At 41.7% G+C, this 24,121-nt stretch overlaps 1 protein-coding gene across 1 annotated transcript in view; it reads right to left on the bottom strand.

Annotated features, from left to right (window-relative positions):
* LOC311494172 (plexin-A1-like) overlaps positions 1-19,483 on the bottom strand; it is a gene marked incomplete at its 5' end in the record, with an annotated part of 87,377 nt that extends 67,894 nt beyond the window's left edge. Inside the window, one exon of the mRNA XM_084553082.1 lies at positions 18,305-19,483. Coding sequence (XP_084409208.1) covers positions 18,305-19,483 — 1,179 coding nt within the window. The remainder of the gene's footprint in view (positions 1-18,304) is intronic.
* Positions 19,484-24,121: the final 4,638 nt, after the last annotated feature.

Here is a 24,121-nt window from a genome sequence, read left to right as displayed (position 1 = left end):
AGGTCTGTCAACCGAACAACTAAACTATAAGACAAAAAGAGGACGTTTGTGCCATGAAGGTCAAAACTGCTATGCAACATTTGCACAAGCTGTATCAAAAGTGATCCACCAAAGCCAGACCTGCTACTCTATCTACTGTGTTGAAACTAAACCAGGGGGTTTAAGGAACATGACAATAGAGTAGAAACTGTTTAGGATACAAACTTATAACAGCATCATTTAGTCTATATTTATTTATACCGGGTGGCTCATACTTGTAAACTAATCTGCATTCCCTGTGTCTGTCAAGATCGCACACACAGAAATGAGATCGCCATCTTCCCAGTGCTGTTGTCAGCGTGCTGAAGACGCTAATGGTTTGTTATGTTTAGCTTGACTTGCATCATTACCATAGAGTCAACAACTCAGATTGAGGCACAGTGGAGCGTTCAGTCGACGTGTTTTCACTGCAGACAAATGTGGCCTCACACAGACCTGACATCTGCTAGCTGTTGTGTGCCTTGTAGACATGTAATTCCTACAGTCTGTCTACTTTATCATTCCTCCTCAGCTACTCATTGAGGAGATGCGGAAATTCTATCAGTCACCAGTATAAAAGAGACTATCACGTGTAGCTAAGGCTGTAGCCTCCCAATCGACTGGTCAGTTTGCTCATATCTGAGCAATGGGGTGAGGGTGTCCGATGAATGCCAGGTCCAGAAGTTACCCAGCAGAACATGGTCAATGGTCAAAGTTATTCACTTCTCCTGTCAGTGGCTTTAATGTTGTGGCTGACCAGTGTGGGCCCTGCATAGATTGTCCCTGTTGGATGCTATTATTATTACTAGCTATAGCTCACACTCAGGCCACTGTACATAGCATTATTACACACCCACACACACGCACACCCGCGCACACACACATACACCTTTGTTCTATTTCCAGGGGGTTAGACAAGGACAGAGTCCCCTGTGTTGTCCTTTACCAAAGACCTCTGCTGTACACAGGAAAATGCCGGCCCATGGCTAAACACACAAACGGCACACACACTCGCACTCGTACTCACGCTCACGCTCACCCTCACACTCACACTCACACACAAACACACCCTGCCAAACTCTTGCTGGGTGAATGATGATGGGGTGATTAGGGAAAGAGAGGGGCAAGTGAGATGAGAGGAAAAGAGACGGAGAGGGAGAAAAAAAAGGGGAGATAGGATGGAGAGACATGGAGGAAGGCTCAGGGGTCAACAGCGCTCTTGTCGACACTAATGAGCCTCAAGCCAGGAAGAGAGAGCGAAAGACTGAGTTTCGATTTAGCCCTATGAGTTGAATTAATCGTGGAAGCTTAAGAGTAGTAGTGCCCATACGGAGGTTTCAAACTATGCAGCACTGGAAAGAACAAGTTTCTAGCATTATCTATTGTAAAACTATTTAAATTTTATTCTTATTTTCACTGTGTGTCCTCTTACTTTGCGTACTTTTTTTGTAGACTGTACTAATTAAATTTGTATTTCCATTTAAAATACTCAATGTTCTTACTGATTAACAAGCATTCCGTTGTGTACACTGAACATGGACTGAGCTAATTCAGTGGTGGTGGTTAGCACTGATGCCTCACAGCAAGAAGGTTCTGGGTCCTTTCTGTGTGGAGTTTGCATGTTCTCCCTGTGTCTGCGTGGGTTCTCTCCGGTAGCCCCGGCAAAGACATACACGTTGGATTAATTGGTGATTCTAAATTGGCCGTAGCTGTGCATGTGAGCATGAATGGTTGTCTGTCTCTCTGTGTTAGCTCTGTGATAGACTGGAGACCTGTCCAGGGTGTACCCCGCCTTCCGTCCAATGACAGCTGGGATTGGCTCCAGTCCCCCCGCGACCCTCCAGAGGACCAGCGGTTAAAGAAAATGAATGAATGGATGAGAATGAACCATGCAGGGAAATAATTCAAGGCTTGTAATGTAAGGAAGATGTTGAAAGTAAGTAAGCATATTTTGGATCTGGAAGTCTTTTCAGATCTCTTTCAGATGGGTTATGACTATCTTTAGTTCAGTCTCAATTTAGGCTGTAGCAGTGTCCATACTGGGGAGTTTTTTTCCCAGATTTAGTTTTAGGTCAGGATTAAAGCTGCATCTGTTAAGACGTCTGTTTGCTGAGCATGGAGTGAAGAACTGTTCCCTTAGCGATGGTGTACTATATGTGTGCAATGTTTTCTTTCTTTATCCCTCTTACTGTTTTTATTGAGAAGCAACCACATCTGTCTAATCAACTTCAACTGTTCAACAGCAGATTTCTTTTTCGTACGCTGATTTGTTTGCATAGGCTTAAGGAAAGGGGGGAGGAGGGAGAGAGAGAGCAAGAGAGAGAGCAAGAGAGAGCGAGAAATGTTGTCTACATGCTCTTCAGAGAGCCAAATGCCTCAAGCATCTCCTCATCCAACACTGGCATAAACACATCCAACCTATCCCACAGAGAACGAGCGACTTTGCCCATGTGTTTCTGAGTGTGCGTATGTTAAACATAGCTCGTGCCTCTTTCCCATGTGAGATAGATAATGTTGAAGTGTGAGTTGTACTACTGAGACACGTTGGCTGATGCAATGAATAACAAGAATTGCAGAGTGCAAAAATGCATTTAATTATGTAATTAGGTTAGCATGTATGTCTATTGTTTATAAAAAAGAAAGAAGGGAGAGTAGACTGCCAAACAAAGTCAACAACACACACATGCACAAACACCCCCAGCCTGCATCCAGGTATGTGCTGTGACTTGGCAATGAAAGTGGAGGACAGCAATGGCTGGCCTTTAGGTTCCCCCACTGAGCCAATATCTGCTCTCTAATTGGTTGTTAATGACTGTGTGTGTGCGTGTGTTTGTCAGTGTATATGACAAACAAGAGCAAGCATGTATTTGTGATGATGTAGGGGTTGCAGTGGAGATCTTAAACATGTGACTAACAGACTGGAACACTCAAAGCCTTGACCTGCTCATACACAAACACACACTCAAAACCTGTACAAACACACCCCCCCCACACACACACACACACTTTGTTTCTTCGAGTGCATCTGTGTGCATGTGACTTAGGCAGTGTGTGTATAGTTAGAAAGAGTAAAGTGTTGAACCTCTGTAAGACATCCACACAGACATCTGGCAGAGCAGTCTGCTCTAATGGCAAAAGAACTATAAGCATCTGCACCTCCCACCCACACATGTGCTTGAACACACACTGACACGCACACATGACCGGCTGTTGGTTGGTATAACAACTAATCTAATTGGGTAAGCAAATACATAATTTGTCACAGCTAGCTTTTCCGCCAGTATTCCAATCCGAAAATAAAAACAATTTACTATAACGGAGTACTATGGCTGACAACAAAAGAACAGAAAAAGGATTCATTTCTATTTAATCATCTCTTGAATATACAATTTTTGACCAGTGGAGGTGCCATGAAGCAATAGTTTAATTAAGGGATCCTCTCTTTTTATCTTTTGCTTTGAATAGCATAGGGCACAGGTATGCACATGAGCATGCACGTGATGAAATGTATCTTCCACCTATGTGGAGCTAATTAACGGATCAACTGTTGTTGGTGGGAAGTGATGTCAACATTTATCTGATAAAGACGCATTGAAAAGTGCCAATTTCCCTGAAAGCTGTATTTCTTTGACGTTTGGTACCTTGCTACTGGAAATCATACTGCTGGAAGTAGTATTAGGGTGTTTTACGAACACAGCAAAAATAAAATGAGGAAAGATCGATCAGATACGGTAAACCTCTTCAACATGGGTGGGAGCAGATGATGTGGCACACAGTATGGGAGAGTCCTGGGAGATGAGGCAGGGAGGAGGTGGTGATTGACCAGCAAGCACCTGCAGGCCCTCACGGACTGGCTCCACCTTGGACGATTGGAAAGTCAGGAGATGGACCAGGTAAGCTTGAACTGAACTCCTACAGGACTGATAACAGTCGATGGCGAAGGGTCCAACAAACTCGGGATCCACATTGTTGGACTCCACATAGAGAGGAAGGGCATGGGTGGAAAGTAAAACCTTTGGGCCCACATGGTGCTCAGGAGTTTGAGAGCGATGTCAGTTAGCGACTGCAGAGTACCAGCCCACTGCCTTCAGGAGGGAGACCCTAGCCCGGGTCCAGGTCTGACGACAACGGCAGAAGAAGGCTTGGACAGAGGGACAGTAAGCTTCCCTATTCAGAGCCGGAAAGAGAGGTGGCTGGTAACTATAGGCGCACTGGAAGTGGGACAGACCAGTGGCAGAGCTAGTCAGGGTGTTGTGGGCTTATTCCACCCACAACAGATGCGGGGACTGAGAGAACAGGTTCTGGGACACCATATACCGGAGGGCCGTCTCCATCTCTTGGTTCATTCTTTCGGTCTGGGCGTTGGATTGAGGATGGACCCCAGACAACAGGCTGAAGGTGGCTGAATTGCAGGGTGGGAAGACAATCTCGAAGCTTGGACTGGAGTATATCTGACCTCAGGGATGCAGGCACATATGGGTGATTTGGTGGGCAAGCACTGGGACCAGACAGACCCTCAGTAGCGGCTCTCACCCTCTCCTCAATCTCACAAGTCTGACATGCCACAACACATGGGGATGGAAGGATGGTGCCTGAAACTCATCCTCTCTATAGAACTGACAGGAAAGAGTGTCAGGTTTGATGCTGCAGTAGTCGCTAGAAGAGGGTGAAGTTGAACCTGAAGAAGAAGAGATCCCACCATGCCTGCCGGGAGTTGAGCCACTTAGCAGTGCGGATGTACTCCATCTTCTTGCGGTTAGTCCACACCAGCCAGTGTTGCCACTCCTCCACGGCCAGCTTGACAGCCAAAAACTCCTGGTCGCCAATGTCATAATTTCTCTTGGCTCGTGAGAGCTGCAGAGAGAAAAAAGGCACATGGATGGAGATTCTGGTCACTAGCTGCTCATTGAGACAGGACAGCCCTCACGCCTACATGTGAAGCATCCACCTCCACGAAGAACTGATGCTCCGTGTTGGGAACTTTGAGAATGAGCGCAGAATTGAATATGTCCTTCAGGGTCTGGAAGGCAGCATCCTCAGGCTTAGATCACCAAAAGGGAGTCTTGGAAGGTGTCAGGGTGGTGAGATGGGTGGCAGCCCAGGAAAGGCTGCAGCTGCTTACGGGTTTCAGGGACTGGATGTCATCGCCTCTACCTTGGCCGTAACCATCTCCAGGTGACTGGCAGAGGAGTGTGGAACTGAAGAATATGTGTTCCCTGATTAGAGGATGAGGAGCTGTGTACACAGGTTTGCTGAGTTGACTGATGAGGTGGGAGTGGCCAGCAGGCTGAGTGAGGCAGAGGCAGGGTCAATGGAAAAGTACTAAGAGGGAGATGGGTGACTGAGCTGTGACAACTCCAGATTAGTTTTAATTATGTAGAGTTACTCCTTTAATTCAGAAAAAGTCTTTTAAAAAAAAGGCCAGCAAAAAATCTGGATACACATCATTTGCTTTCTTAATTATTTGCACGTTTTTGCACCCTCTTGCCTTTTTTCCTTATTTAAATCCCCTTTTTGTTTCTTTTACTTTTCTTGTAGCTCATCAGAAGAGGGAAGACACCAAGACATTTCGGCATCTGCTGTTTTGGCTTGGTTGAAATGAGGAGTATTATGTTGGAGCTGGAGGGAGCGTCTGGCAGCAAGGAGATGTGCTTGGTGGAACGGAAGGCGGCAGGCGAAAGAGAGAGACTTCAGGCCCATAGGTCAGAGTCGGACAAATTTCTGTTATGCCAAGAGATCAACAGTTATTCTGCTGCTAGATTTATTCCACTCGGTTTCTCTGCTCTGTTGGTGTAATTATTCTCTAACCAAATGTGAATCTTGTGTGATTCCTTTGTTGTTTCTCGCTCACTGTTTCGTTCTCCAGTCCATTTCCTTCAGCACCCTAAACCTCACCAACTCCCCACACATGCTCTGACTGCAAACAGATGTGCCAGTTTGAGGAACATTATTCCCATAAAAACATACAAAACCTGAATGACCTGCAACTCTGAAGTGTGAATGTGTGCGTGCATGGAGGATTTTATTTGGATTCGACAGAAAAAAATTCAAAAAGCCTGCATTGTTCCCAAATTCCCACCTATATTTTCTGCATGCATTACAACGAAAATATAACAATTAAAACATGAAATTTCTCATACGCAGTTGTCTAACTTCCTCTCTAAAGTCACCTATTCTTTCCTTTACCTCTTCCTTGCTTTACCCCAGATAGCCCTGGTCATCAGCTGAGCCAATTCCACAAGGAAAGCTGCAGTCTACTACACCGCTTTTTTTATTTATTTTTTTCTGGCACAGTTGACATTTGTTCACAGCAGCCTTGTACATTTTCAACACTGCTGTGAATGTGTGTTTCCACCTTTGTGATGTTTGTAGTGAAATTCAGCATGAACTCATAACTTATTTCTTCATCTAAATCAAAGATTCCTTTAATTCAAAATTCTTAAATGTCCATATATATTTCTATCTTCTATAGTTTTGCCGACGATGATTTGCTGTTCATCGAAATGTTTATGCTATACACTGATCGGTCATAACATTATAAATGTCTGCCTAGGTTCTCCTTTTGCTATCAAAACAGCACTGACTTGCTGAGACATGGACTCTACTAGAACTAGACCCGTGGTGTCTGGCACCAAGATGTTAGCAGCAGATCCTTTAAACTCCTGCAAGTTGGTAGGTGGGGCCTCCATGGGTTGGATTTCCTTGTCAAGCACATCCCACAGATACTTGGATACATCCCCATACTTAAGTTGGAGGCCAAGTCAACCCACTGAACTCACTGTTGTATACTCACTATTGTAGTATGTAACTACTTATGAGCCATTTGTGTTTCGTCAGTGCAGACCACTATTTTCCATTGCTCAGGCACAGTGGACAGGGGTCAGCATGGGCATGCTGACTCATCTGTGGCTATGCAACCCCATACAAAACAGAAAACATCCTTCTGTCAGAACCAGCAATAACCTTTTCAGCAGTTTGAATGGATTTGATTGGAACACACCAGCCTTCACTCTACATGTGCATCAGTAAACCAGTTTTCAGAGGTACTGACCACTGCAGACTGGAAATACCCCACAAGAGCTGCAGTTTTAGAGAGCCTCTGACCACACCATCTATTACAACTCAACCCTGGTCAAAGTCACTCAAATCCCTCTACTTTTCCATTTTTACTGCTTCTAACACATTGACTGCCCCACGTTTGCTGCCCAAAATACCTGACAGACTGACATGTTCCATGATAACGAGAAATGGAGATCAGAGAAGTCATAAAGACATCATTGTTACTCAAGACGTCTGTCATTGGTCATAATGTCATTGCTGACGGGTAAAATTATCGGTAAATCTTAGTTGCATTTGAGTCAGATACACATTCATAATTTCAAGCATAGCGTGTTTGTCTGGATGCCAGATCCTAGATGTCTGGATAAATATCAGTGATTTCCTGAGCCAATCAGTGGTTGCTATTAAGCCTGATCTGGGAATATTCTAATTTAATTTTTTTATAGGCCAAAATAAAGCAGACTATACGGAAAACCCCTTTTTTACTAGCTCCTGTGTTTTGTCCAACCTCTGCTGCAAAGCATCATTCCTCTAAAACAAATGTGGCAATATTTGATTGCGCAAATGTGATATATTATTGGGGCGTACTCGGGTGAGTGACTTTGAGTCCTGACATTTACACTGACAATACACAGATTCTCTCAAGTCTGACATAGACGTGATGCTTTAGCTAGTTAAAATGACAAACATTGCCTGTGGCAGGTCACATCAGCTGCTGCTAATTAATGTTAATTCCGTGGGTGAGTGGATGACAGGCCAAAATTAAACTTGTCTTTTGTCATGTTTGTGCGTTCTCTGCAGATGGTGCCACGTCAAGTTTAAAAAACAATTAAAAATGTACTAAGTTAATAGTTTTAAAGCATTTTTTTTTATTTTTTTTTGTATTATACAGCTTTTTTACACCTTTGGTTGGTTGTGGTTCCATAGGTAGAGGGTTGTCCACAAACCTGAGGGTTGGCGGTTCGATCCCTGAATATGCCATATGCTGTGGCAGTGTTCTTGAGCAAAACACTGAACTCCCAGTTCATAATGGGGGTTCGATTGGGGTTCACACACCAGTGCATGGCGCTGGTGTGTGAATGCGTGTGTGCTTGTTTGAGTGAATGGGTGGATGTGAGTGAAAAGTGCTTTGAGTACTAATAGGCAGAGAGGCGCTATATGAGAACAAGGCCATTTACCATTTAAAATAAGTTGATACAAATTCAACATGTGCACTGATTAATTAAGTTCTCTCTCATTTGTAACTTGAGTTTACTGGCCAGTCACTGTAAATATTGGTGCTGGACAATATACTAATAATCATTGGGGCCAACATCACAGATCATAGGCAGATACTGTAACACGTTTGGGTGAGGTAACACATCTGCTACTCTTGGCCTACATTTACGAATTGTAGGCAAACATCACCTCAGCATGTTTGCCAAAATGCGCTGTCTATGTAACATGAGCCAGATGATGCTCTTTGAGCCACTCTAGCATTCTGAACACTGCAAAGTGTAATGTGCGGAATCTGAACTAAAGCCTTTAATGACACCTGTCAATTACTACTGTCCTCTACCGAAATTCACCCAGATATGAGAACCAGTGCAACACTGTTCTGCTGTATGGAGAAAGCGGTAAGCTCAGAGTGACACAAAACAAAGCAAGCTAAAAATACAGACACACAAGTCCAGTTGTAAGAATATATGCACATGGAAGTAAACACACACAGGATGCCATGCACAATTTAACAGAATTATAATTGACTGAAATTATCTTTTGTTTTGTCTAAGTAAGCATGTCCTTGAATAATTTCACGTGAGACATGACAGTAATGAGAAATTCTGTTTAAAAAATATAATGTAAAAACTAAATCACTGTGGGTAAAGTCAGTTTTTAGATCTGTTAGGATTTTTAACAAATACTGTACTTGAGATACTAGAAAGGCTGCTAAAATTTCAAGCAGCCCCGTTAATGTCGTGAATCCAAATGTAGGCTTTGCCTTCTGTTCATATTTTCAATATTAGCCGTTTATTGTCTTCGTTGTGTGTGTGTTTGTGTGAGGATGAATGCACACATCTCCATATCTTCACACACACCGAGAAAAAAAAAGCCAAAGGATGTCTTTAAGCTTTATCTCGTCTCACAGGGCCTGCTGAGCAACTCGAAGGAAAACCCAAACAAAGCTGGGACAGACTGCTGTAAACCCAAATGTGCACACAAAGAGAGAGAGAGAAACACACCCCCTTGCATTGACACATACACACAAATTAATAATTTAAGAAACAAATATGCATTAATAAATGCATGTATGCACAATCACACATGCACACAGATGTCTATCATAAACAAACACAGCACAGCATGAACGCCTATCAATAAATAATACCACTTTTCAGTAGATGCTGCTGGTCAGCAGTTATCCGAGTGTGCAGCAGAGATTTGTGCCCTGCACAGCATTGTATAGGATTTCGGGAGGAAGCTGTTGGCTTTTTGACCCAGTTAACAAGCTAATGGGAGATATGAATTAGATGTTAGGGACATTGTTTCTTCTGAGCCGAATGTTTGCTGAATTCATGAAAGAAATCTGACTAGCAAAGATTAGGGTGTAGTGAATTGTTACACCATGTCTGATTCCAGCCAGTCTTGACAGAAATATTCAGTTTAAAATATGGCATTCACGTCCTTAAACAGACGTTTCTCTCTTGATATTTCTGCTCAGTGTCAACTCAGAAGTCTCACTTAACTGCTAGTGAGTTTCTGAGAAAAAAGGTCACACTCCTGCAGCTTTAAGGCTAAGCAGTCACGAGCTCCGAAAGACTCCAAATCCATAACAAGCTGACACTCTCATGAGGCCTATTGCAGCCATTAATCCATTTCGTCATGTGTTAGAGTTTACAATGAATGCTACTGTGCATGAAGTATTTACTTCACAGGCACCATTCATATTGCTGTTGGATCCCCCATTTAGAATGTACTATAAATTAGGAAGATCTCACACCAGGGTGGGAACCACGTGACTCAGCCTGAGGCGGAGAATATCACAAGACAAAAACATATGGGGGAGTGTTACAGCTGAAGTCATTAAAAATGCCGTGAGGTATATAACATTTTGCTGTATCATGCATCAAAACCTCTCAAAAGCGAGAGAGAAAAGTGCACCTCATCAAAATGTGTTTCCCCCAATGGGCCGTATTTTAGACTGCATTTGACAGCAATTCACCTCTGCGCTGCATCTATTTATCACTGTGCTGCGAAAAAAAATCCATCATGGCAAGTCACTTAGTCTCTCACTGAGTCATAAAAACTTTAAAAGGTTTTTAAAGCAAGGGAGAAACTCTACCTGTGGTCTGAGATAACACAATCTGCTTCCAGAAAGTGGCAAAATAAGGCAAACCAGAGGCTGAGTAACATTTTCTGTAAGCTTGTCAGACTCCTGTGTATGGATACATATTGTGAATTAGCTTTCATATATTAATTATGGTCTTATTTTGGTGCAGGTCTTCATAAACAGCATTATATTACTAAATGTATTCACTCGCCTGAAACCAACTAATTTTTCGTGGCAGAAAATTGTTCTGGAACCCCTTAGTTGGGAACTGATTATGCTCCGGAAAGTTCTGCCGGGTCTTAAAATTGTTTTGGCAAACTTTATACGGTGATGGATATACCAGTAACAGCTGAACAGCTCAACAGTTGAAATCTAAATACCGTGGCCTGGCTACACCAGGCTATTTATTCACCTAATTGTGACAGAATGGTAAACTAGGCAAAGGTGCAAACTAGTGCTAGTTCACTACTTAAGCAAGGAGACACTACTTAATCCAGGAGCTACTGCCCAAAATTGTTGTTCTCAAGTAATGACAATAAAGGATTCTTGATTCTTGATTCTAGAAGTGATGGGCAACTGCTGAGTTGAATCTCATCTTCATTTATTTTTATGCATCGTGAACAGATAATTTTGCTCCCTATACATTAGTGTTCATAATGCCAGTGCTGTAATTAGAGCCAGTTGAGGCAACAACCAATGTCAGTTTGTACTATTGTACTATTGATAGACATGAGACAAAAATGCAGATCTGTCGAAATGTTTATCACAACGAAACACAATTCTTACCACTAAATTCACTGTGCTGACAGCAGCGAGGGCAAGAAGAGCTAGCTCCTTCCATACACTGGCAATGTTTTAATTATAGTTTTAATAACAGTGAATAATTATCAGCTTCTTTGTGTCAAATGGAAAGAGGGTATCCTAAGCGACCAGAGCCTTGGAACGGCCATTATTGACTTGTGTCAGCTGGGCTGATGGTTCTTGCAGAGTAAGAGTTTATTTTTTCTCACATGTTATACATACAGACTTGAATTGAATCAGCTATTTACTATTACATTTGCTTATAGTTTGCACTGAGGATTCAACCAGGACAGTTATATGTTTGCTCAAGCCAAAATGGAATTGTACCAACTGTAATGCAAGTCACAAAATATAAAATGTGTAAGACTTGTACTTCCGGTCTCCTAAGTGACTGCAATTGCCTTTCTCAGTTTGCAATTATATAAAATACGTATAATTTCATAAAAGAATGTGCTTCCACTGACAAATGAAATGTATTTGTTGCTGTAAAATGCATGTAGTAATTTTTATGTGTCATGAACAGATAATTTTGCTCCATCCATACAATAGTGTGCATAATGTCAGCACCGTCATTAGAGCCTTGATATCCCCCATCCAGCAGGCCCAAAGGATGATGCAATGTGGGTGATCCATCCACTGATACCCACCAGTAATGAGACTAAAGATACAATGGAGAGACAGAGAGAGAACGAAGCCATGAACGGACACAACTACACACTTTCACTCACCAACCGCCTGGAATACAGAATGCAACATGCCACAGAAATAGACGATAATCCTGACCAGCTGTGATCAACTCTGATAAAGATTATTATGCTCTGAGAAAAATAGAGACGGAGTGAGCAAGAGAGTGCGAACACATAGAGAGATGTAGAGTCAGGCAGAAAGAGGAGGCAATAATGAAAGAAGAGTCTTCTTGCTCTTTATTGCAGGCAATTTTACCTCTGATGTCCACCTTGTGTTTATGCAGACAATGCCGACTCACATGCACACACACTCACCCACTGTTATTATCAGTCCATTTTTGTGTGTGTGTGTTTGTGCCGTTGTTTTCCTGCTTCTAAGGAGGCCTGGATAAAAGGTGGGCACACCACCACACACATATACACACGTAGAGGGGGAGATGCAAAAAATGGAGATAAAGTGAGTCCTAAACACACATCTACACAGAGGATAGTATCTCTCTCACCCTCTCTGAATCATTCTCATTAGTCATGCTAAGGCTGTAGCGTTGCTGGGTCGGCCTGCTCGCAGAGCTGTAGAGCTGGACGGCAGCCCACAGCCAGAGAAGGTCACCCACCACTCAGTTTAACTCCCAGAAGACCAACACTGGCCTCTTTCTGATAATGAGTGGACATAGAGATGCACGTGGAGATACCTGCAGTTTGAGACACACACATCTGGGTGTCGAGCTTTGAGAGAAAACAATCACCCAAACTGAAAAATACTTGAGACATCTGACAAAGACACAAATCACAACCAAAGGAGATTTAATGTGACAGCGATAGCATACTGTATGTCTACAAATGGTTAACATGAGCACTGCACCCTTTTAAAAGGATAGCCACAAACCATCCATGATGCAGCTGTTTTGGAAGTCACGTAATTACTTAACTAAGATCACCGGTGATTGATCAAGGGTTTCAGTTGACTATAGTATGAGTACCCCTGTCTCTGATAGTTAGCACTGATGCTTCACAGCAAGAATGTTAAGGGTTTGAATCCATGGGCCAGCTGGGCCTTACTGTGTGGAGTTTGCATGTTCTCCCTGTGTCTGCGTGGGTTCTCTCCAAGTACTCCAGCTTCCTCCCACCATCCAAAGACATGCTCGTTAGGTTCATTGGTGATTCTAAATTGGCCGTAGGTGTGCACGTGAGTGTGCATCTGTGTTTGGCCTGCGATGGACTGGCGACCTGTCCAGGGTGTACCCCACCTCTCGAACGATGACAGCTGGGATAGGCTTCAAGTACAAGCGGTTACAGAAGATGAATGAAAAAAAAGTATGGCTACACTTTCATTAACAAAAATAATACTTGAACCAGTGTTATAGAGAATCGGAGGAACATTCAAACACATCAGAGACAAAGCTTATCAACCCCTGTTTACAGACTAGAATTATGACATTCGTAACCAAACTAAATCCATTGAACACCTCTTTAAAATGAACGATTGGAACCGAGTTACGTTACCGAGTTACTTTACCGAGTTACCGAGTGACGCAAAGGTCTTTACCGGATTTCTGACATGATAAATAAAGTATCTATCTACAATAAATATTTCAGAATAATTCAAACTCTGGTAGTTCACAAATAGAATATAGGTTTGAATGTTTCTGATCTAGATCTTACCCTATCATTCATCCCAGTGATAAATTCCCAGATAAAATGAGTGAAAACTAGGCTAGCATTTTGAAAATAAATAAATATCAAAATAAGCTTGATATATCTTTTGTCTGACTCTTTAAAAGTAACAGATCCACCAGATCCAGCTCCATCTTAAGAGCTGCAAATCCCATCTAATTAATAATTATCTAATTTCTCCCCTTTCTTTCACTTCAATCACTGCTCTTCTGTCCATGTTCCTTCATATAATATGCTCATTCTGCCATTACTGACCATCAGGTAAGCAAGCAGAGAGAGCAAACAACCTCTCAAATGTGATAGGACACTGGAGTACAAATGCAGGATATTATTTCCCTTCGCTTGGCCTGGTAGCGCTCTTGTTTTGTACAATTCATGAGCTACAGTCTGCAGTAATTTAACAGTAATGCCAAAATCACATTGCATGAAGGGCAATGTTGAGTCCCTCAAGAAGTCAAACAACATACACATGACTTTTCTTGTATATTTACTTTACCTTTCCTTATACAACCTTAGAATTGACTTATTTCAAGTCAGTTTTAGTTAATTCTTATTCCGTTGTCTATTCTTATTATTTTTAGCAATAATCCTGCTAATGAATAGTGATAACACAGTTCCATTGGAAAGTGGGAATGAGATGATTAGATTCGTTTTATCGTACTACAATGTCACATCAACTGTTAAAAAATGATTATCTCAGGTGCTCTACTCGATAGTAAAGTTTGATAGCTTTCAGGTACAGAAGAGAGTCGGAGAGTTGACTGACTGACCCGACCTTGGCTCTTGAAATTGGCCAGTATGAAAGTTTCCACATGACACTATCACAGAGGCAACGAGCTGTCACCACTCACGTCAGGAAACACTGTACATGCGTGTATGGGGACATGATAAATTCATCACAGCGACATCCCAGCGAGAGCTCTGCTGACATGACCTTGATCGATAGCCGGCAGAACGACAGATGGCCATAAAGGACAATAATGTAACTGTATGCTCATTAGCATAATCACATGCATATATAGTACACTTTATAGTACAAGGCCACATAGCGCTATCCAACAACGGTGGGCTTGGACCAAAAGTGGTTAATTGTTTTGCATGACTGACGGTTTTAATAGCTTGCTGAATTCAGTTATGAGTTACTGTGACCACCTGAACATGGACACTGAAACACTTATTTAGCAAGAAAGCATTTTGGAGTGAGTGAAAGGTCCTAGACCAAAGGTTAATGAAACATATGGATGACAATACCAACAGATACATCAGCATGGTAGACAAGAGAGTACCGCTGCTTTGCTCACTTTAGTACTGTTGAAGTAGGCTAGACTGCAGTAGGCAGACTTAATTGTTATCAGAATATGAGTCTAGTAGCACGGAATTCTCCATGACGCTCAGTTTATATGTATGACAGTTTCACTATCACTCTTCTGTCCATCACTGCATGAAGTCTGTCCAAACTATTCGATTGGACTGACAGATCTTTGCTGGAGAAAAACCAACTTGCTGGCTTCCAGGCTACAAGTAAGCAGAGAAACTACTAATCAATGAATTTGATTTTAATATGGTGATATGTTAGTTATATAAAGATAAAATCAAATTTTATTTCATTTCTGTGGCTGCAGCAACTGAATCCCAGTGGTTTCACTTCAACTGTCCTCTCTTGCCATACCCATCGACTAACAGTTTGTTGATCGGGAGCAAGAATCCCAGCCACAGAGGTAATGGTGCGTGTGACAGAGAGAGACAGGACTGAAAGCAGTCCAATCAATACATAAAACAATACCAACACCAATAATAACAACCAATATCAGCAAATGCTGGAGTATGTAGGGTCCAGAAGAAGCCAATTAGAGCGCAACATCTGGTCACCTGCTTTGTTGTAGTTGATGGACCAACAAGTACATTCATTTAGTGAGAACAGTACTGTATATGTGTTCACAATTCACCACATATACAGACTGGGGCGGCTGTGGCTCAGTAGGTAGAGCTGGTTGTCCACAAACCAGAGGGTTAGCGGTTCGATCCCTGGAATGTGCCACATGCCACAAGTGTCCTTGAGCAAGACACTGAACCCCTAGTTGCTCCCAGTGCGTGGCACTGGTGCGTGAATGTGTGAGTGCTTGTGTGAGCAAATGGGTAGATGTGTCTGTGACTGTAAAGCGCTTTGAGTACCAATAGGTAGAAAAGCGCTATATAAAAGCAAGGCCATTTACCAAATACAATTTGACAAAACATTTTTTGCAAACACTGACATACAATTATGCATTTCCTTTTCCAAAATTATACTGCAAGACGGGTAGCATATGTAGTGGTAGTATTTGATCTCTTCTGAATAATTGGAATGAGACTGCAGCCCACATTAACCAGCTGCCACTGTTACCCATCAATGATCTAAGAGTCTTCAGAGTCATGCTGCAGCCATGTCTAAAGTCTCTGTGAGGTTGTATTTATGGACAGTGGAGTTAAAATTCGCCATCAACATGTTCACAGTGACAATGCTAAAATTCTGATGATTGCGAAGTACAAGGTATATCCTGCTGCCATTTGTTTAGCATTCTTATCAGCACAGGACAAAAAGCACAGCTGAGCATGCCATTTGTTTTGCAGTCAATCACAAGTGTCACATGGTTATGGAACTAAATGGAACAAAAAGATTACAATTCATCCCGGATGTACGAGTTCACTGGGATACATTGTCTGGGAGCCATTAATGTCTGTACAGTCGTTTTAGTTCCAATACATCAAGTAAATGGTTTGGAATTTTAAAAATGTTTGGTAGAAGAACTAGTGAGATCAGGGAATTGTCAAAGTCAGCATGCTTCACTCTTGTTCAAAGTCGCATGGCAATGTATCCAGTGGCTGTTGAGATATTTCAGTCCGGACCAAAGTGGTAGACTGACTGACACCCCCAGAGCAAAGTCACTAGCATGATTAAAACATGTGCACTACTTCTACTTCCATGTCCCTCTCCCTGACTTTGTCTCCTTGTTCAGTATTCCATCATTTGTTGCCATCTTTCTCTGTCCCTCTTATTTCTTTAATATTTTTCTTGTTTCTTTCCCGTATACCCTCACCCATGTTTCTGTCAAAATGTTTCTCTCATCTTCCCTTGTTTCTTTCCACCTGCCTCATACCTGGCTTCAACTCACATCCTCCCATTCTTCCAATCCTTGCCACCACCTCACATAAAACCAACGACTCTGACTTTCTGTCACTCCTCATCACTCTGCTCTCCTTTATCACTGCATCGTCTGTTCCCCTGGCATTGCATTTTCCGATCACATCCAGACTCTGGCTTTACACACTAAGTCACTCTATACTTCATCACTCAGTGGAAAGTCAAGGAGAGGGCAGAAAGAGATGGTGAAATAGGAAAGACTTGAGAGAGCAGGGGGTGAGAAGGACGCCACTGAAGAAACACAAAAGAAGCGACAGTGAAAAAATGAAGGAACAAACAACGTTAAATAGCAAAAATTATAAACTAAGAAAAGAGGTCACAGAGATGAGATGGGGGGGCTAAAAAGAAACCAATAAATAAAAAATACATTGAAAAAAGGAAGTAGAGGGAGAATGGGGTTAGGAAAACTGAAAGAATTTTTTATGCAAATGATGGGCCTAGAGTGAAACACATTGGAGAGAAAGAGAAGATGGAATAGCAGCGAGAGGAGGAGGAGGATATGGAGACAGAGAGGTGGAGAGTAGTCCAGAGATTTATGGCAGGTTGTTATGGAACACCGACTGAATAACAGAAGGTGAGATCAGATAAATTATTCATGAGGATACAGGCCTGTGAGTGTGTGTGTGTGACATCTGGGGGACAGGAGCAGGCGACACACACATACACACACACCCCCACACACACATAGATATATATATAGATATATAGAGAGATATATAGAGATATATAGATAGATAGATAGATAGATAGATAGACAGATACACACACAGGACCTCAGAAAGAGCCTTCATGTTATTAATTTATTGATGAAGAAAAATGTTTTCATATGTTTTCATCCCTCTCGTCCTATCACTTTCAGAGGTTTATAAGAGATTTATTCCTTTTGCTCTCAACAACAGAATTGAGTCTGCCCATGCCAATTCTATGCGTCACTTAGCAGGCAACTGCACCTACACGGTGGCTTTGGCCCAAACCAAAAGGGATAGTACTACTTTGCTGCATTTAAGGATATGTTGATATTCACTCTTTCCACAGACAGGTTGGCCAGGGAAAGTCAAAAAGTTGCACAAGAATCTTTTGGTCATCTGCCATTCTGTCGCTTTATTTATTTATTTATTTAATAGATTTGTAAATCTATGATTTTGATTCTGATTTTTGTAAATCTATGATTTACAATGGGTCGATGAGTTTTTACTTTAAAAACTCATAGATTTCCAAAATCTAATGAATAATGAAAAATTAGTAACTCATAAAGTGGAAAAAATGAATTATGTAAATCTTTTCACATTCCACATGTTTCCAGCTTGGTTTCAACACAGCCTTAACCCACGCCCACTAAAATGCAAGGTAAAGGCCACTATTCATTTAAAAGACAAAGTGCAATAAAAATGTTCTATTGTTCTTATTCCAGGAAGTAGAAACCACACTTGAAACTTAACTTCATTCATATGAAATATTCTGTGATGTCACTTGTGAACAAATTCATGCACATAATCACAAACAAAAGTTGTCCTAGACAATTTGTAAGGATAAAATGCAAAGCATAGTTGGAAAAATACTACCGGGAACTACACTCACCGAGTTGATGCAGGCCAGCTCCTTGTTGAGCAGCCAGGGCAGGGAGAGTTTTCCTTCTCCTCTGTAGCATGACTGAATCCTTTCTTTAATCTTCTCCTTTATCTGTCTCATTGTAAACAGACACAAAGCTGACTCCTTGGGCGGCTTGGCCCTGTTCTTCTGACCCTGGGCAAATACAGTAAATAGAACCTCCTCATGCTCTTGAATACCAAGTGAACGTGCCAAACGGGTCCCCGGCCGGGCCAAATAAGCATCCTGAACCAAGCGGTACTCCACTCCGTCCTTGGTGCAGCCGATTGGAAATTCAACATAGGAGTAGAACTTGGGATCATCAACACATAAGCGGACAATCTTAGAGGTGAAGAACTGTTCACTGCTTGCATCTGGAGAAGTGAGTTGAGTGTCAAGCTGTAAGGTAAGGTAATACACAAACTGCTCACTATTGAAGCCGTAGATGTAGTAGATGTCAAACGCTGGGAACTTGGAGAGTGTGTCTGAGGGAATCTTGAGCTGAGATGAGACAAACTCATCCTGGTAGACAAAGCTGAACATGTCAGCATTCTCCTCATTTGACATTAGCTTGCGACTTGACAGTGTGGGGAAGTACTCTGATTTTCCATCAATGGGGGTGCCAACAAAAAGTTTCCCACCGCCACCAAAAATATCAGGGGAGATCACCACACCTGACATGGTGCCTGCCTCAGCAACACTGGACAGATAATGCTCTTTACGGTGATGAGGCTCGCCGAGCTTGAATAAATCATCCAGACGCAGGAACTGGCATATTCCCTGGGAAGTACTCCCACAGGCAATTAAGCGGTTGTGGGCAGCATCAAGTAGCAGGAGTTTATTGACATTAGAAGTCTGCACTAACTCATGGGGGCAGGACTGGACACCAGGTGGAGGGTAACAGCGAGGGTTATCTGTGACTGGGCCAGTAACGTGGCTTCGTAGCTTGGTGAGGTTGCTGGACAACTTGTAGATCCAGTTGACAGCACCCAGATAGACCTCGCCAGTTTTGTTGTGGACCACCAAATGTGTGAGACCTCCTTCCGGTGGAGAAAAGAAGAGGAGGGGGGAGGTGGAGGAAGGAGTAGGAGAAGTGGAAGTTGTGGAAAGGGAGAGGAGAAGGAAGGGGATGAGGAGGAGTGGAAGGGGTGGGTTTAGGTGGGAGGACATGGTGGTATGGGGGGAGGGGGGTGTTTGAGTAAGTGGGTGTTAGTGTGTATAATCCTTTACAGGGTCAGTCAGTGCCCTATAGGACTGCAGAGTGCAAAGATACAAAAGAAGAGTTTCCAAGCAATTGACTTTTCCTTCCTTTTTTCCTCCTTTCTCTGTCGTTTTTATAACCTTATCCACTGATCTTCAACCTCGTCCGCCACCAGCCCTGAGAAAGAGAAACAAAGCAGTCTTAGCAAACAGAGCTGTCAATATATGCATGGACTTGTGTTTTACACTTCCAGAGATCTGACAAAGAAGATTTATTTGTTTGTATCAATATGACAAGACACTAAATATTCGCCCACAGATTCAGACTCAGAGGCCTCGATGCTAAAAAAAAAAAAAAAAGAAAACAAATGAGGGCACTATCGGCTTTGTTTTATTGACTTCTCGACTCTTGGCTCGCACCACTCTGTGGAGTGCATCTTTTAAAAGAAGACAGGGCCAAACATTGCTCCTCTGCGTATTGATTGTCTGGAGGTATTAAAGGATTCAGGAGACAAAGTGCACATCAGAAACAGAAATTTTACGCACCACGAAACATATAGAGGTGCCTATAAACAGCATGCACAAAAAATACAACAAACACATGCAGAAAAGGCACACACAATCAGGGTGAGTAACAGATGTGCAGCATTGTGATAGCAGGTAAACATCCACAAATTATTAGAAGCGCTGCATCAAGAATCCTAAAACATATTTACAACAAAGCAACTGAGTAGAGAAATACAGGCAGCCTGCTTCTACCAAAGAAAGGTAGAAAGATGGGCTAACCTGAAAAACAGTAGACAGCGTGTGGGAAAGAAGTCAAAGCTATTTGGCTTTCGTACCAATTCAATATGACGGCAGTGAGATGGCATTAAAGACTGTCATAGATGAAAAGTAACACAAAGTGAAAGGAAGAAGGCAGGAAGATGGACTATCCATCCATCCTTTATTTCTTTGTATACAGGTCAGGGGAAGCTAGGACTCATCCCAGAATGCACTTGGGGTAAAGTCTGGCTGTTCCACATGCTCAGCGCCCTTGTTGTTATTATTCCCATCATTGTATTAGGAAGATGGTGGGTATTTTTTGAAAGTATCTGATCAAAAGTATCTGATCAAAAGTATTTGATCAAAATCAAAGGGAACATTTTGGTCAAAAATGCACTGATTTTATGCTTAAAAGAGAAGTTGCACATCTTGCTTCAAGTAGCAAGCCATACAAAAGCCACAAAACCATTTTAAGTTTTTTTCTGTTAAAGGGGGAAATGTGGAATGTGATGCTGGTGATGTTGGGGAATGATTGTAGAGTTTAGCTAATAGAAATGACAAATGGCCTTTCTGTGAAGCCCTGTAAACAGTATAGGATTGCTCATGAAAAAGACAGTACATTCCTTCTGAGACACATAAATTGGAAGCACAGCAAGAGGAAAACTAGGAACACATCAAAATACTTGCAAATTCAAAATTTCAACCCTAGAGTGTTACTGTAGGACATAAGAAGACTTGACCTTGACCTTTGCTGATTGACTGGGTGAAAACCACATGCTTTGCAACCTCATTGAGAGGCATGGGGACGCAATTTAAAATGCGTGCTGAAGTTACCAAATATGGTTCCCAATAAAGGGTTAAGACATTACATTTACGCATTTCACCTTCCAGGATATGTGAAGTAAAAAAATCTAAATAGTGACTAATACAGACAGAACTGTCCAACATTCCTTCTATCAGTTCATTGATTCATGCGCAAATAAATACAGAGCACAAGGCAAAGGCTTGTTTCATAATGAAGTTTTGTCAACAAACTATTCCTGTCTCCTATTTCTGCCACTGATCCTCAATCCTCCCTTTCATTACATTCCTCTCTCCTTCTCAGACACTTCTCGTCAATAGCGTCTTTCATCTACAGCCAAGCCATGATTACAGTGGCCCAGATGACGATGCCATTGCCTGTCCCATCTGATGTATGTACAACCACACATATAAAATCTCACACATCCTACTGACATGCCTACACACACTCACACATAAACTTAACCGACATAAAATGAGCATGCCCACACACCCTCATGCACCACCCATGCACTTGCAAGTACAAACTGGCCACCAGCATACACTACACACACACTTGAAAGGGAAAGAGACAACATTACACATTCATTGGCGATGCTAAATGACGTGATAAGAATGGCTATTTTTGCAACATTTTATCTCACTTTCTCTGATGTACTTTATAAATTCTATAAATAAGTGAAAATCCATGCAGCACACATTGCCGCATAGCTTTTGTAGCCAGTGGAGATGATGACTAAACTAGGACAATGATGAGAAGAAATAGGATACCTATGAACTGAAAAAAATAAATAAATAATAAGTTAGTGTCTTTCTTTTACAACTGAATAAGATCAAAAGAGAACATGGCTTACAAGTGAAGAAACGTGTTGGATAAATGACTGTGAATGCACAAATGATAAAAGTAAAAAAGACCCCAAAAAATGGGACAGAAAACTCTAATTGGGAATAAACTTTCTTTCTGTTGTAGCGCACACAATCCTTATTCAAACAGTCTGACAATTTATCTTATAACCGTGTTGTCATTAAATCATCTGTGTCTGTTCCTATAATCATCTCATTAACATGTATGTGTAAATTTCTGTGTTTAATTGTGTTCCGTTACAGTCATGGATACTGTTATCCTGGTACTACAATTTACAGTAAATCATAAGGAAATTTTATATCAAAACTAAAGCTTCTAAAAATATGTAAAATCTTTGTAAAAGCTGCAAGTTTCTTATCAACACGCAATCAGAAAAATATGACAAAATGTTAGTACTTGATATATGTCCGCAATACTCTAATGATATACTGTATCATATCATTAATTCTTCTTAAACTGATCAGCGTCTTATGTGCTCCAAGAAAACCTTGAATTATCCCAGCCTTCACTTTAATGTGTATGTGCGTGTGAAGCCCACCTGCCACATCAGATGAAGCCGTAGAAGCGTTCAGGTCTGTCCCGAGCTGATTTATTGCTGTTGGCACATTGATTGCACACACAGCCACGGACCTTGGCTAAACACTTAGGCAAATTTATACACACCACTTCTTTAGCATGGACCTCACATCCATGCCTGCTGGCCTCACTCTGTGTAAGTCCGTGTTTGTCTATGCGCATTAGTGCATGTGCATTCTGCACATATTTAATCTTACAGTATTTATTACTCAAACACACGTTCAGGCTCATCGACCTATGCATATAAAGACTTTACAAACCACAGGCAATGTATACACATTTACACTGATACCCTTTTTTCTGGATAAAGTGCAGCAGAGAGAGAACATGTTGGAGACATGAGCCAGACTGAACTACTTGGAACCTTGACCTACATTTATTACCCTGTTGATTAAAGCAAGAGTGCCTAGAGGTTTGGATTTCTCCACATAATCGCTGGCATAATCGTGTTGCTGCCGCTTTAACAGGTTCCGCAGCTCATTCTGAAAGTTCAACTTATTTTACAGCTTGCACTGAAAGTTGTTTGAACTTTAACCCTGTTTGCAGCTGACCTTTCAAAGTGTGCGCAGTCAGTTGACAGTTAATCAAGAAGCAAACAAGCTAACCTGGAGCAAACATGTCAGTAATTAAGAGTCTGATTTAAAAGTAAATGTGTATTGGTTTTTCTTTAGCCTTGAAACGAGGGCAGATTCCGCATCCAACCCAGCAAAAAGGCACCTCATGAGCTAAATTTGTGGCACAAGGAGAAAATAGGAAGGGCATTTGGCTGATATAAATTCTGAAATTGTAATGCTACAGAAGAAGAAGAAGAAGCAAAGGAGCGACCAAATGTGTGGTGTGATATTTTGCATTTCAGTTGAGTTTAGGAACAAGTTAGGGAGCCAACAGCCATTATATAAGCTGTGTGAACAGAAAGAAGGAAATACCTAAAACCTATCGAACTCCCTCAAAGACAGGCATCCAGTGCCATACACAAAAATCTAAATTATTTTAACAGACCTATCTTTAGTCATGTTGCTCGACATAGAAAGTTCACAAAGACTAAAGGAAGCATTTTAAGGCTAATGCAATGATAGCCCATTAGGCTGGGCATGGCTTGCTGTGTTATTAAGGCTACTGACATTGCTGTGCAGCCTGTCACAGAGAGAACCAACTAAGTCTGAAGCTATTCTGAGGCACAATATCAAAACCAAGAATTTTAGCAGTATTGGCAGAGATTAAGACATTTCTGGCAGTGTAACACAAATACTGTATGCTCCAAAAAAATGGTTCCAATACCTCCAACATGAAGACAAAAAGATATAGAGAGTGAAAAGTAAAGAAAAATCTGAATGGCAAATACAGAGGTAGCATTGCTGTGATGTTTACCAGCTTTTGAAGAATACCACTGAGGAGTGAATGCACATAAACCGTTGCTTTAAACCTGGAATAGCTGGCAAGTGACCTTGTGGTCCAACCAGTAGCAATATCTTTTTGATTGGGAGCATCACATCTGTTTCATTCTTTGTATTTACCTTCAAGCAAACTACAGAATCAATGAGTAGATTTTAATGTAGTCATTTTACTGGACTTATCCATAAAGGCCCAGCATTCCTTGCGAT

The sequence above is a fragment of the Chelon labrosus genome, assembly GCF_963514085.1.
Source record: "Chelon labrosus genome assembly, chromosome: 10".
Taxonomy (NCBI): domain Eukaryota; kingdom Metazoa; phylum Chordata; class Actinopteri; order Mugiliformes; family Mugilidae; genus Chelon; species Chelon labrosus.
Note: the sequence above shows the minus strand (reverse complement) of the source record. Positions and strands in the feature narration are given on the sequence as shown.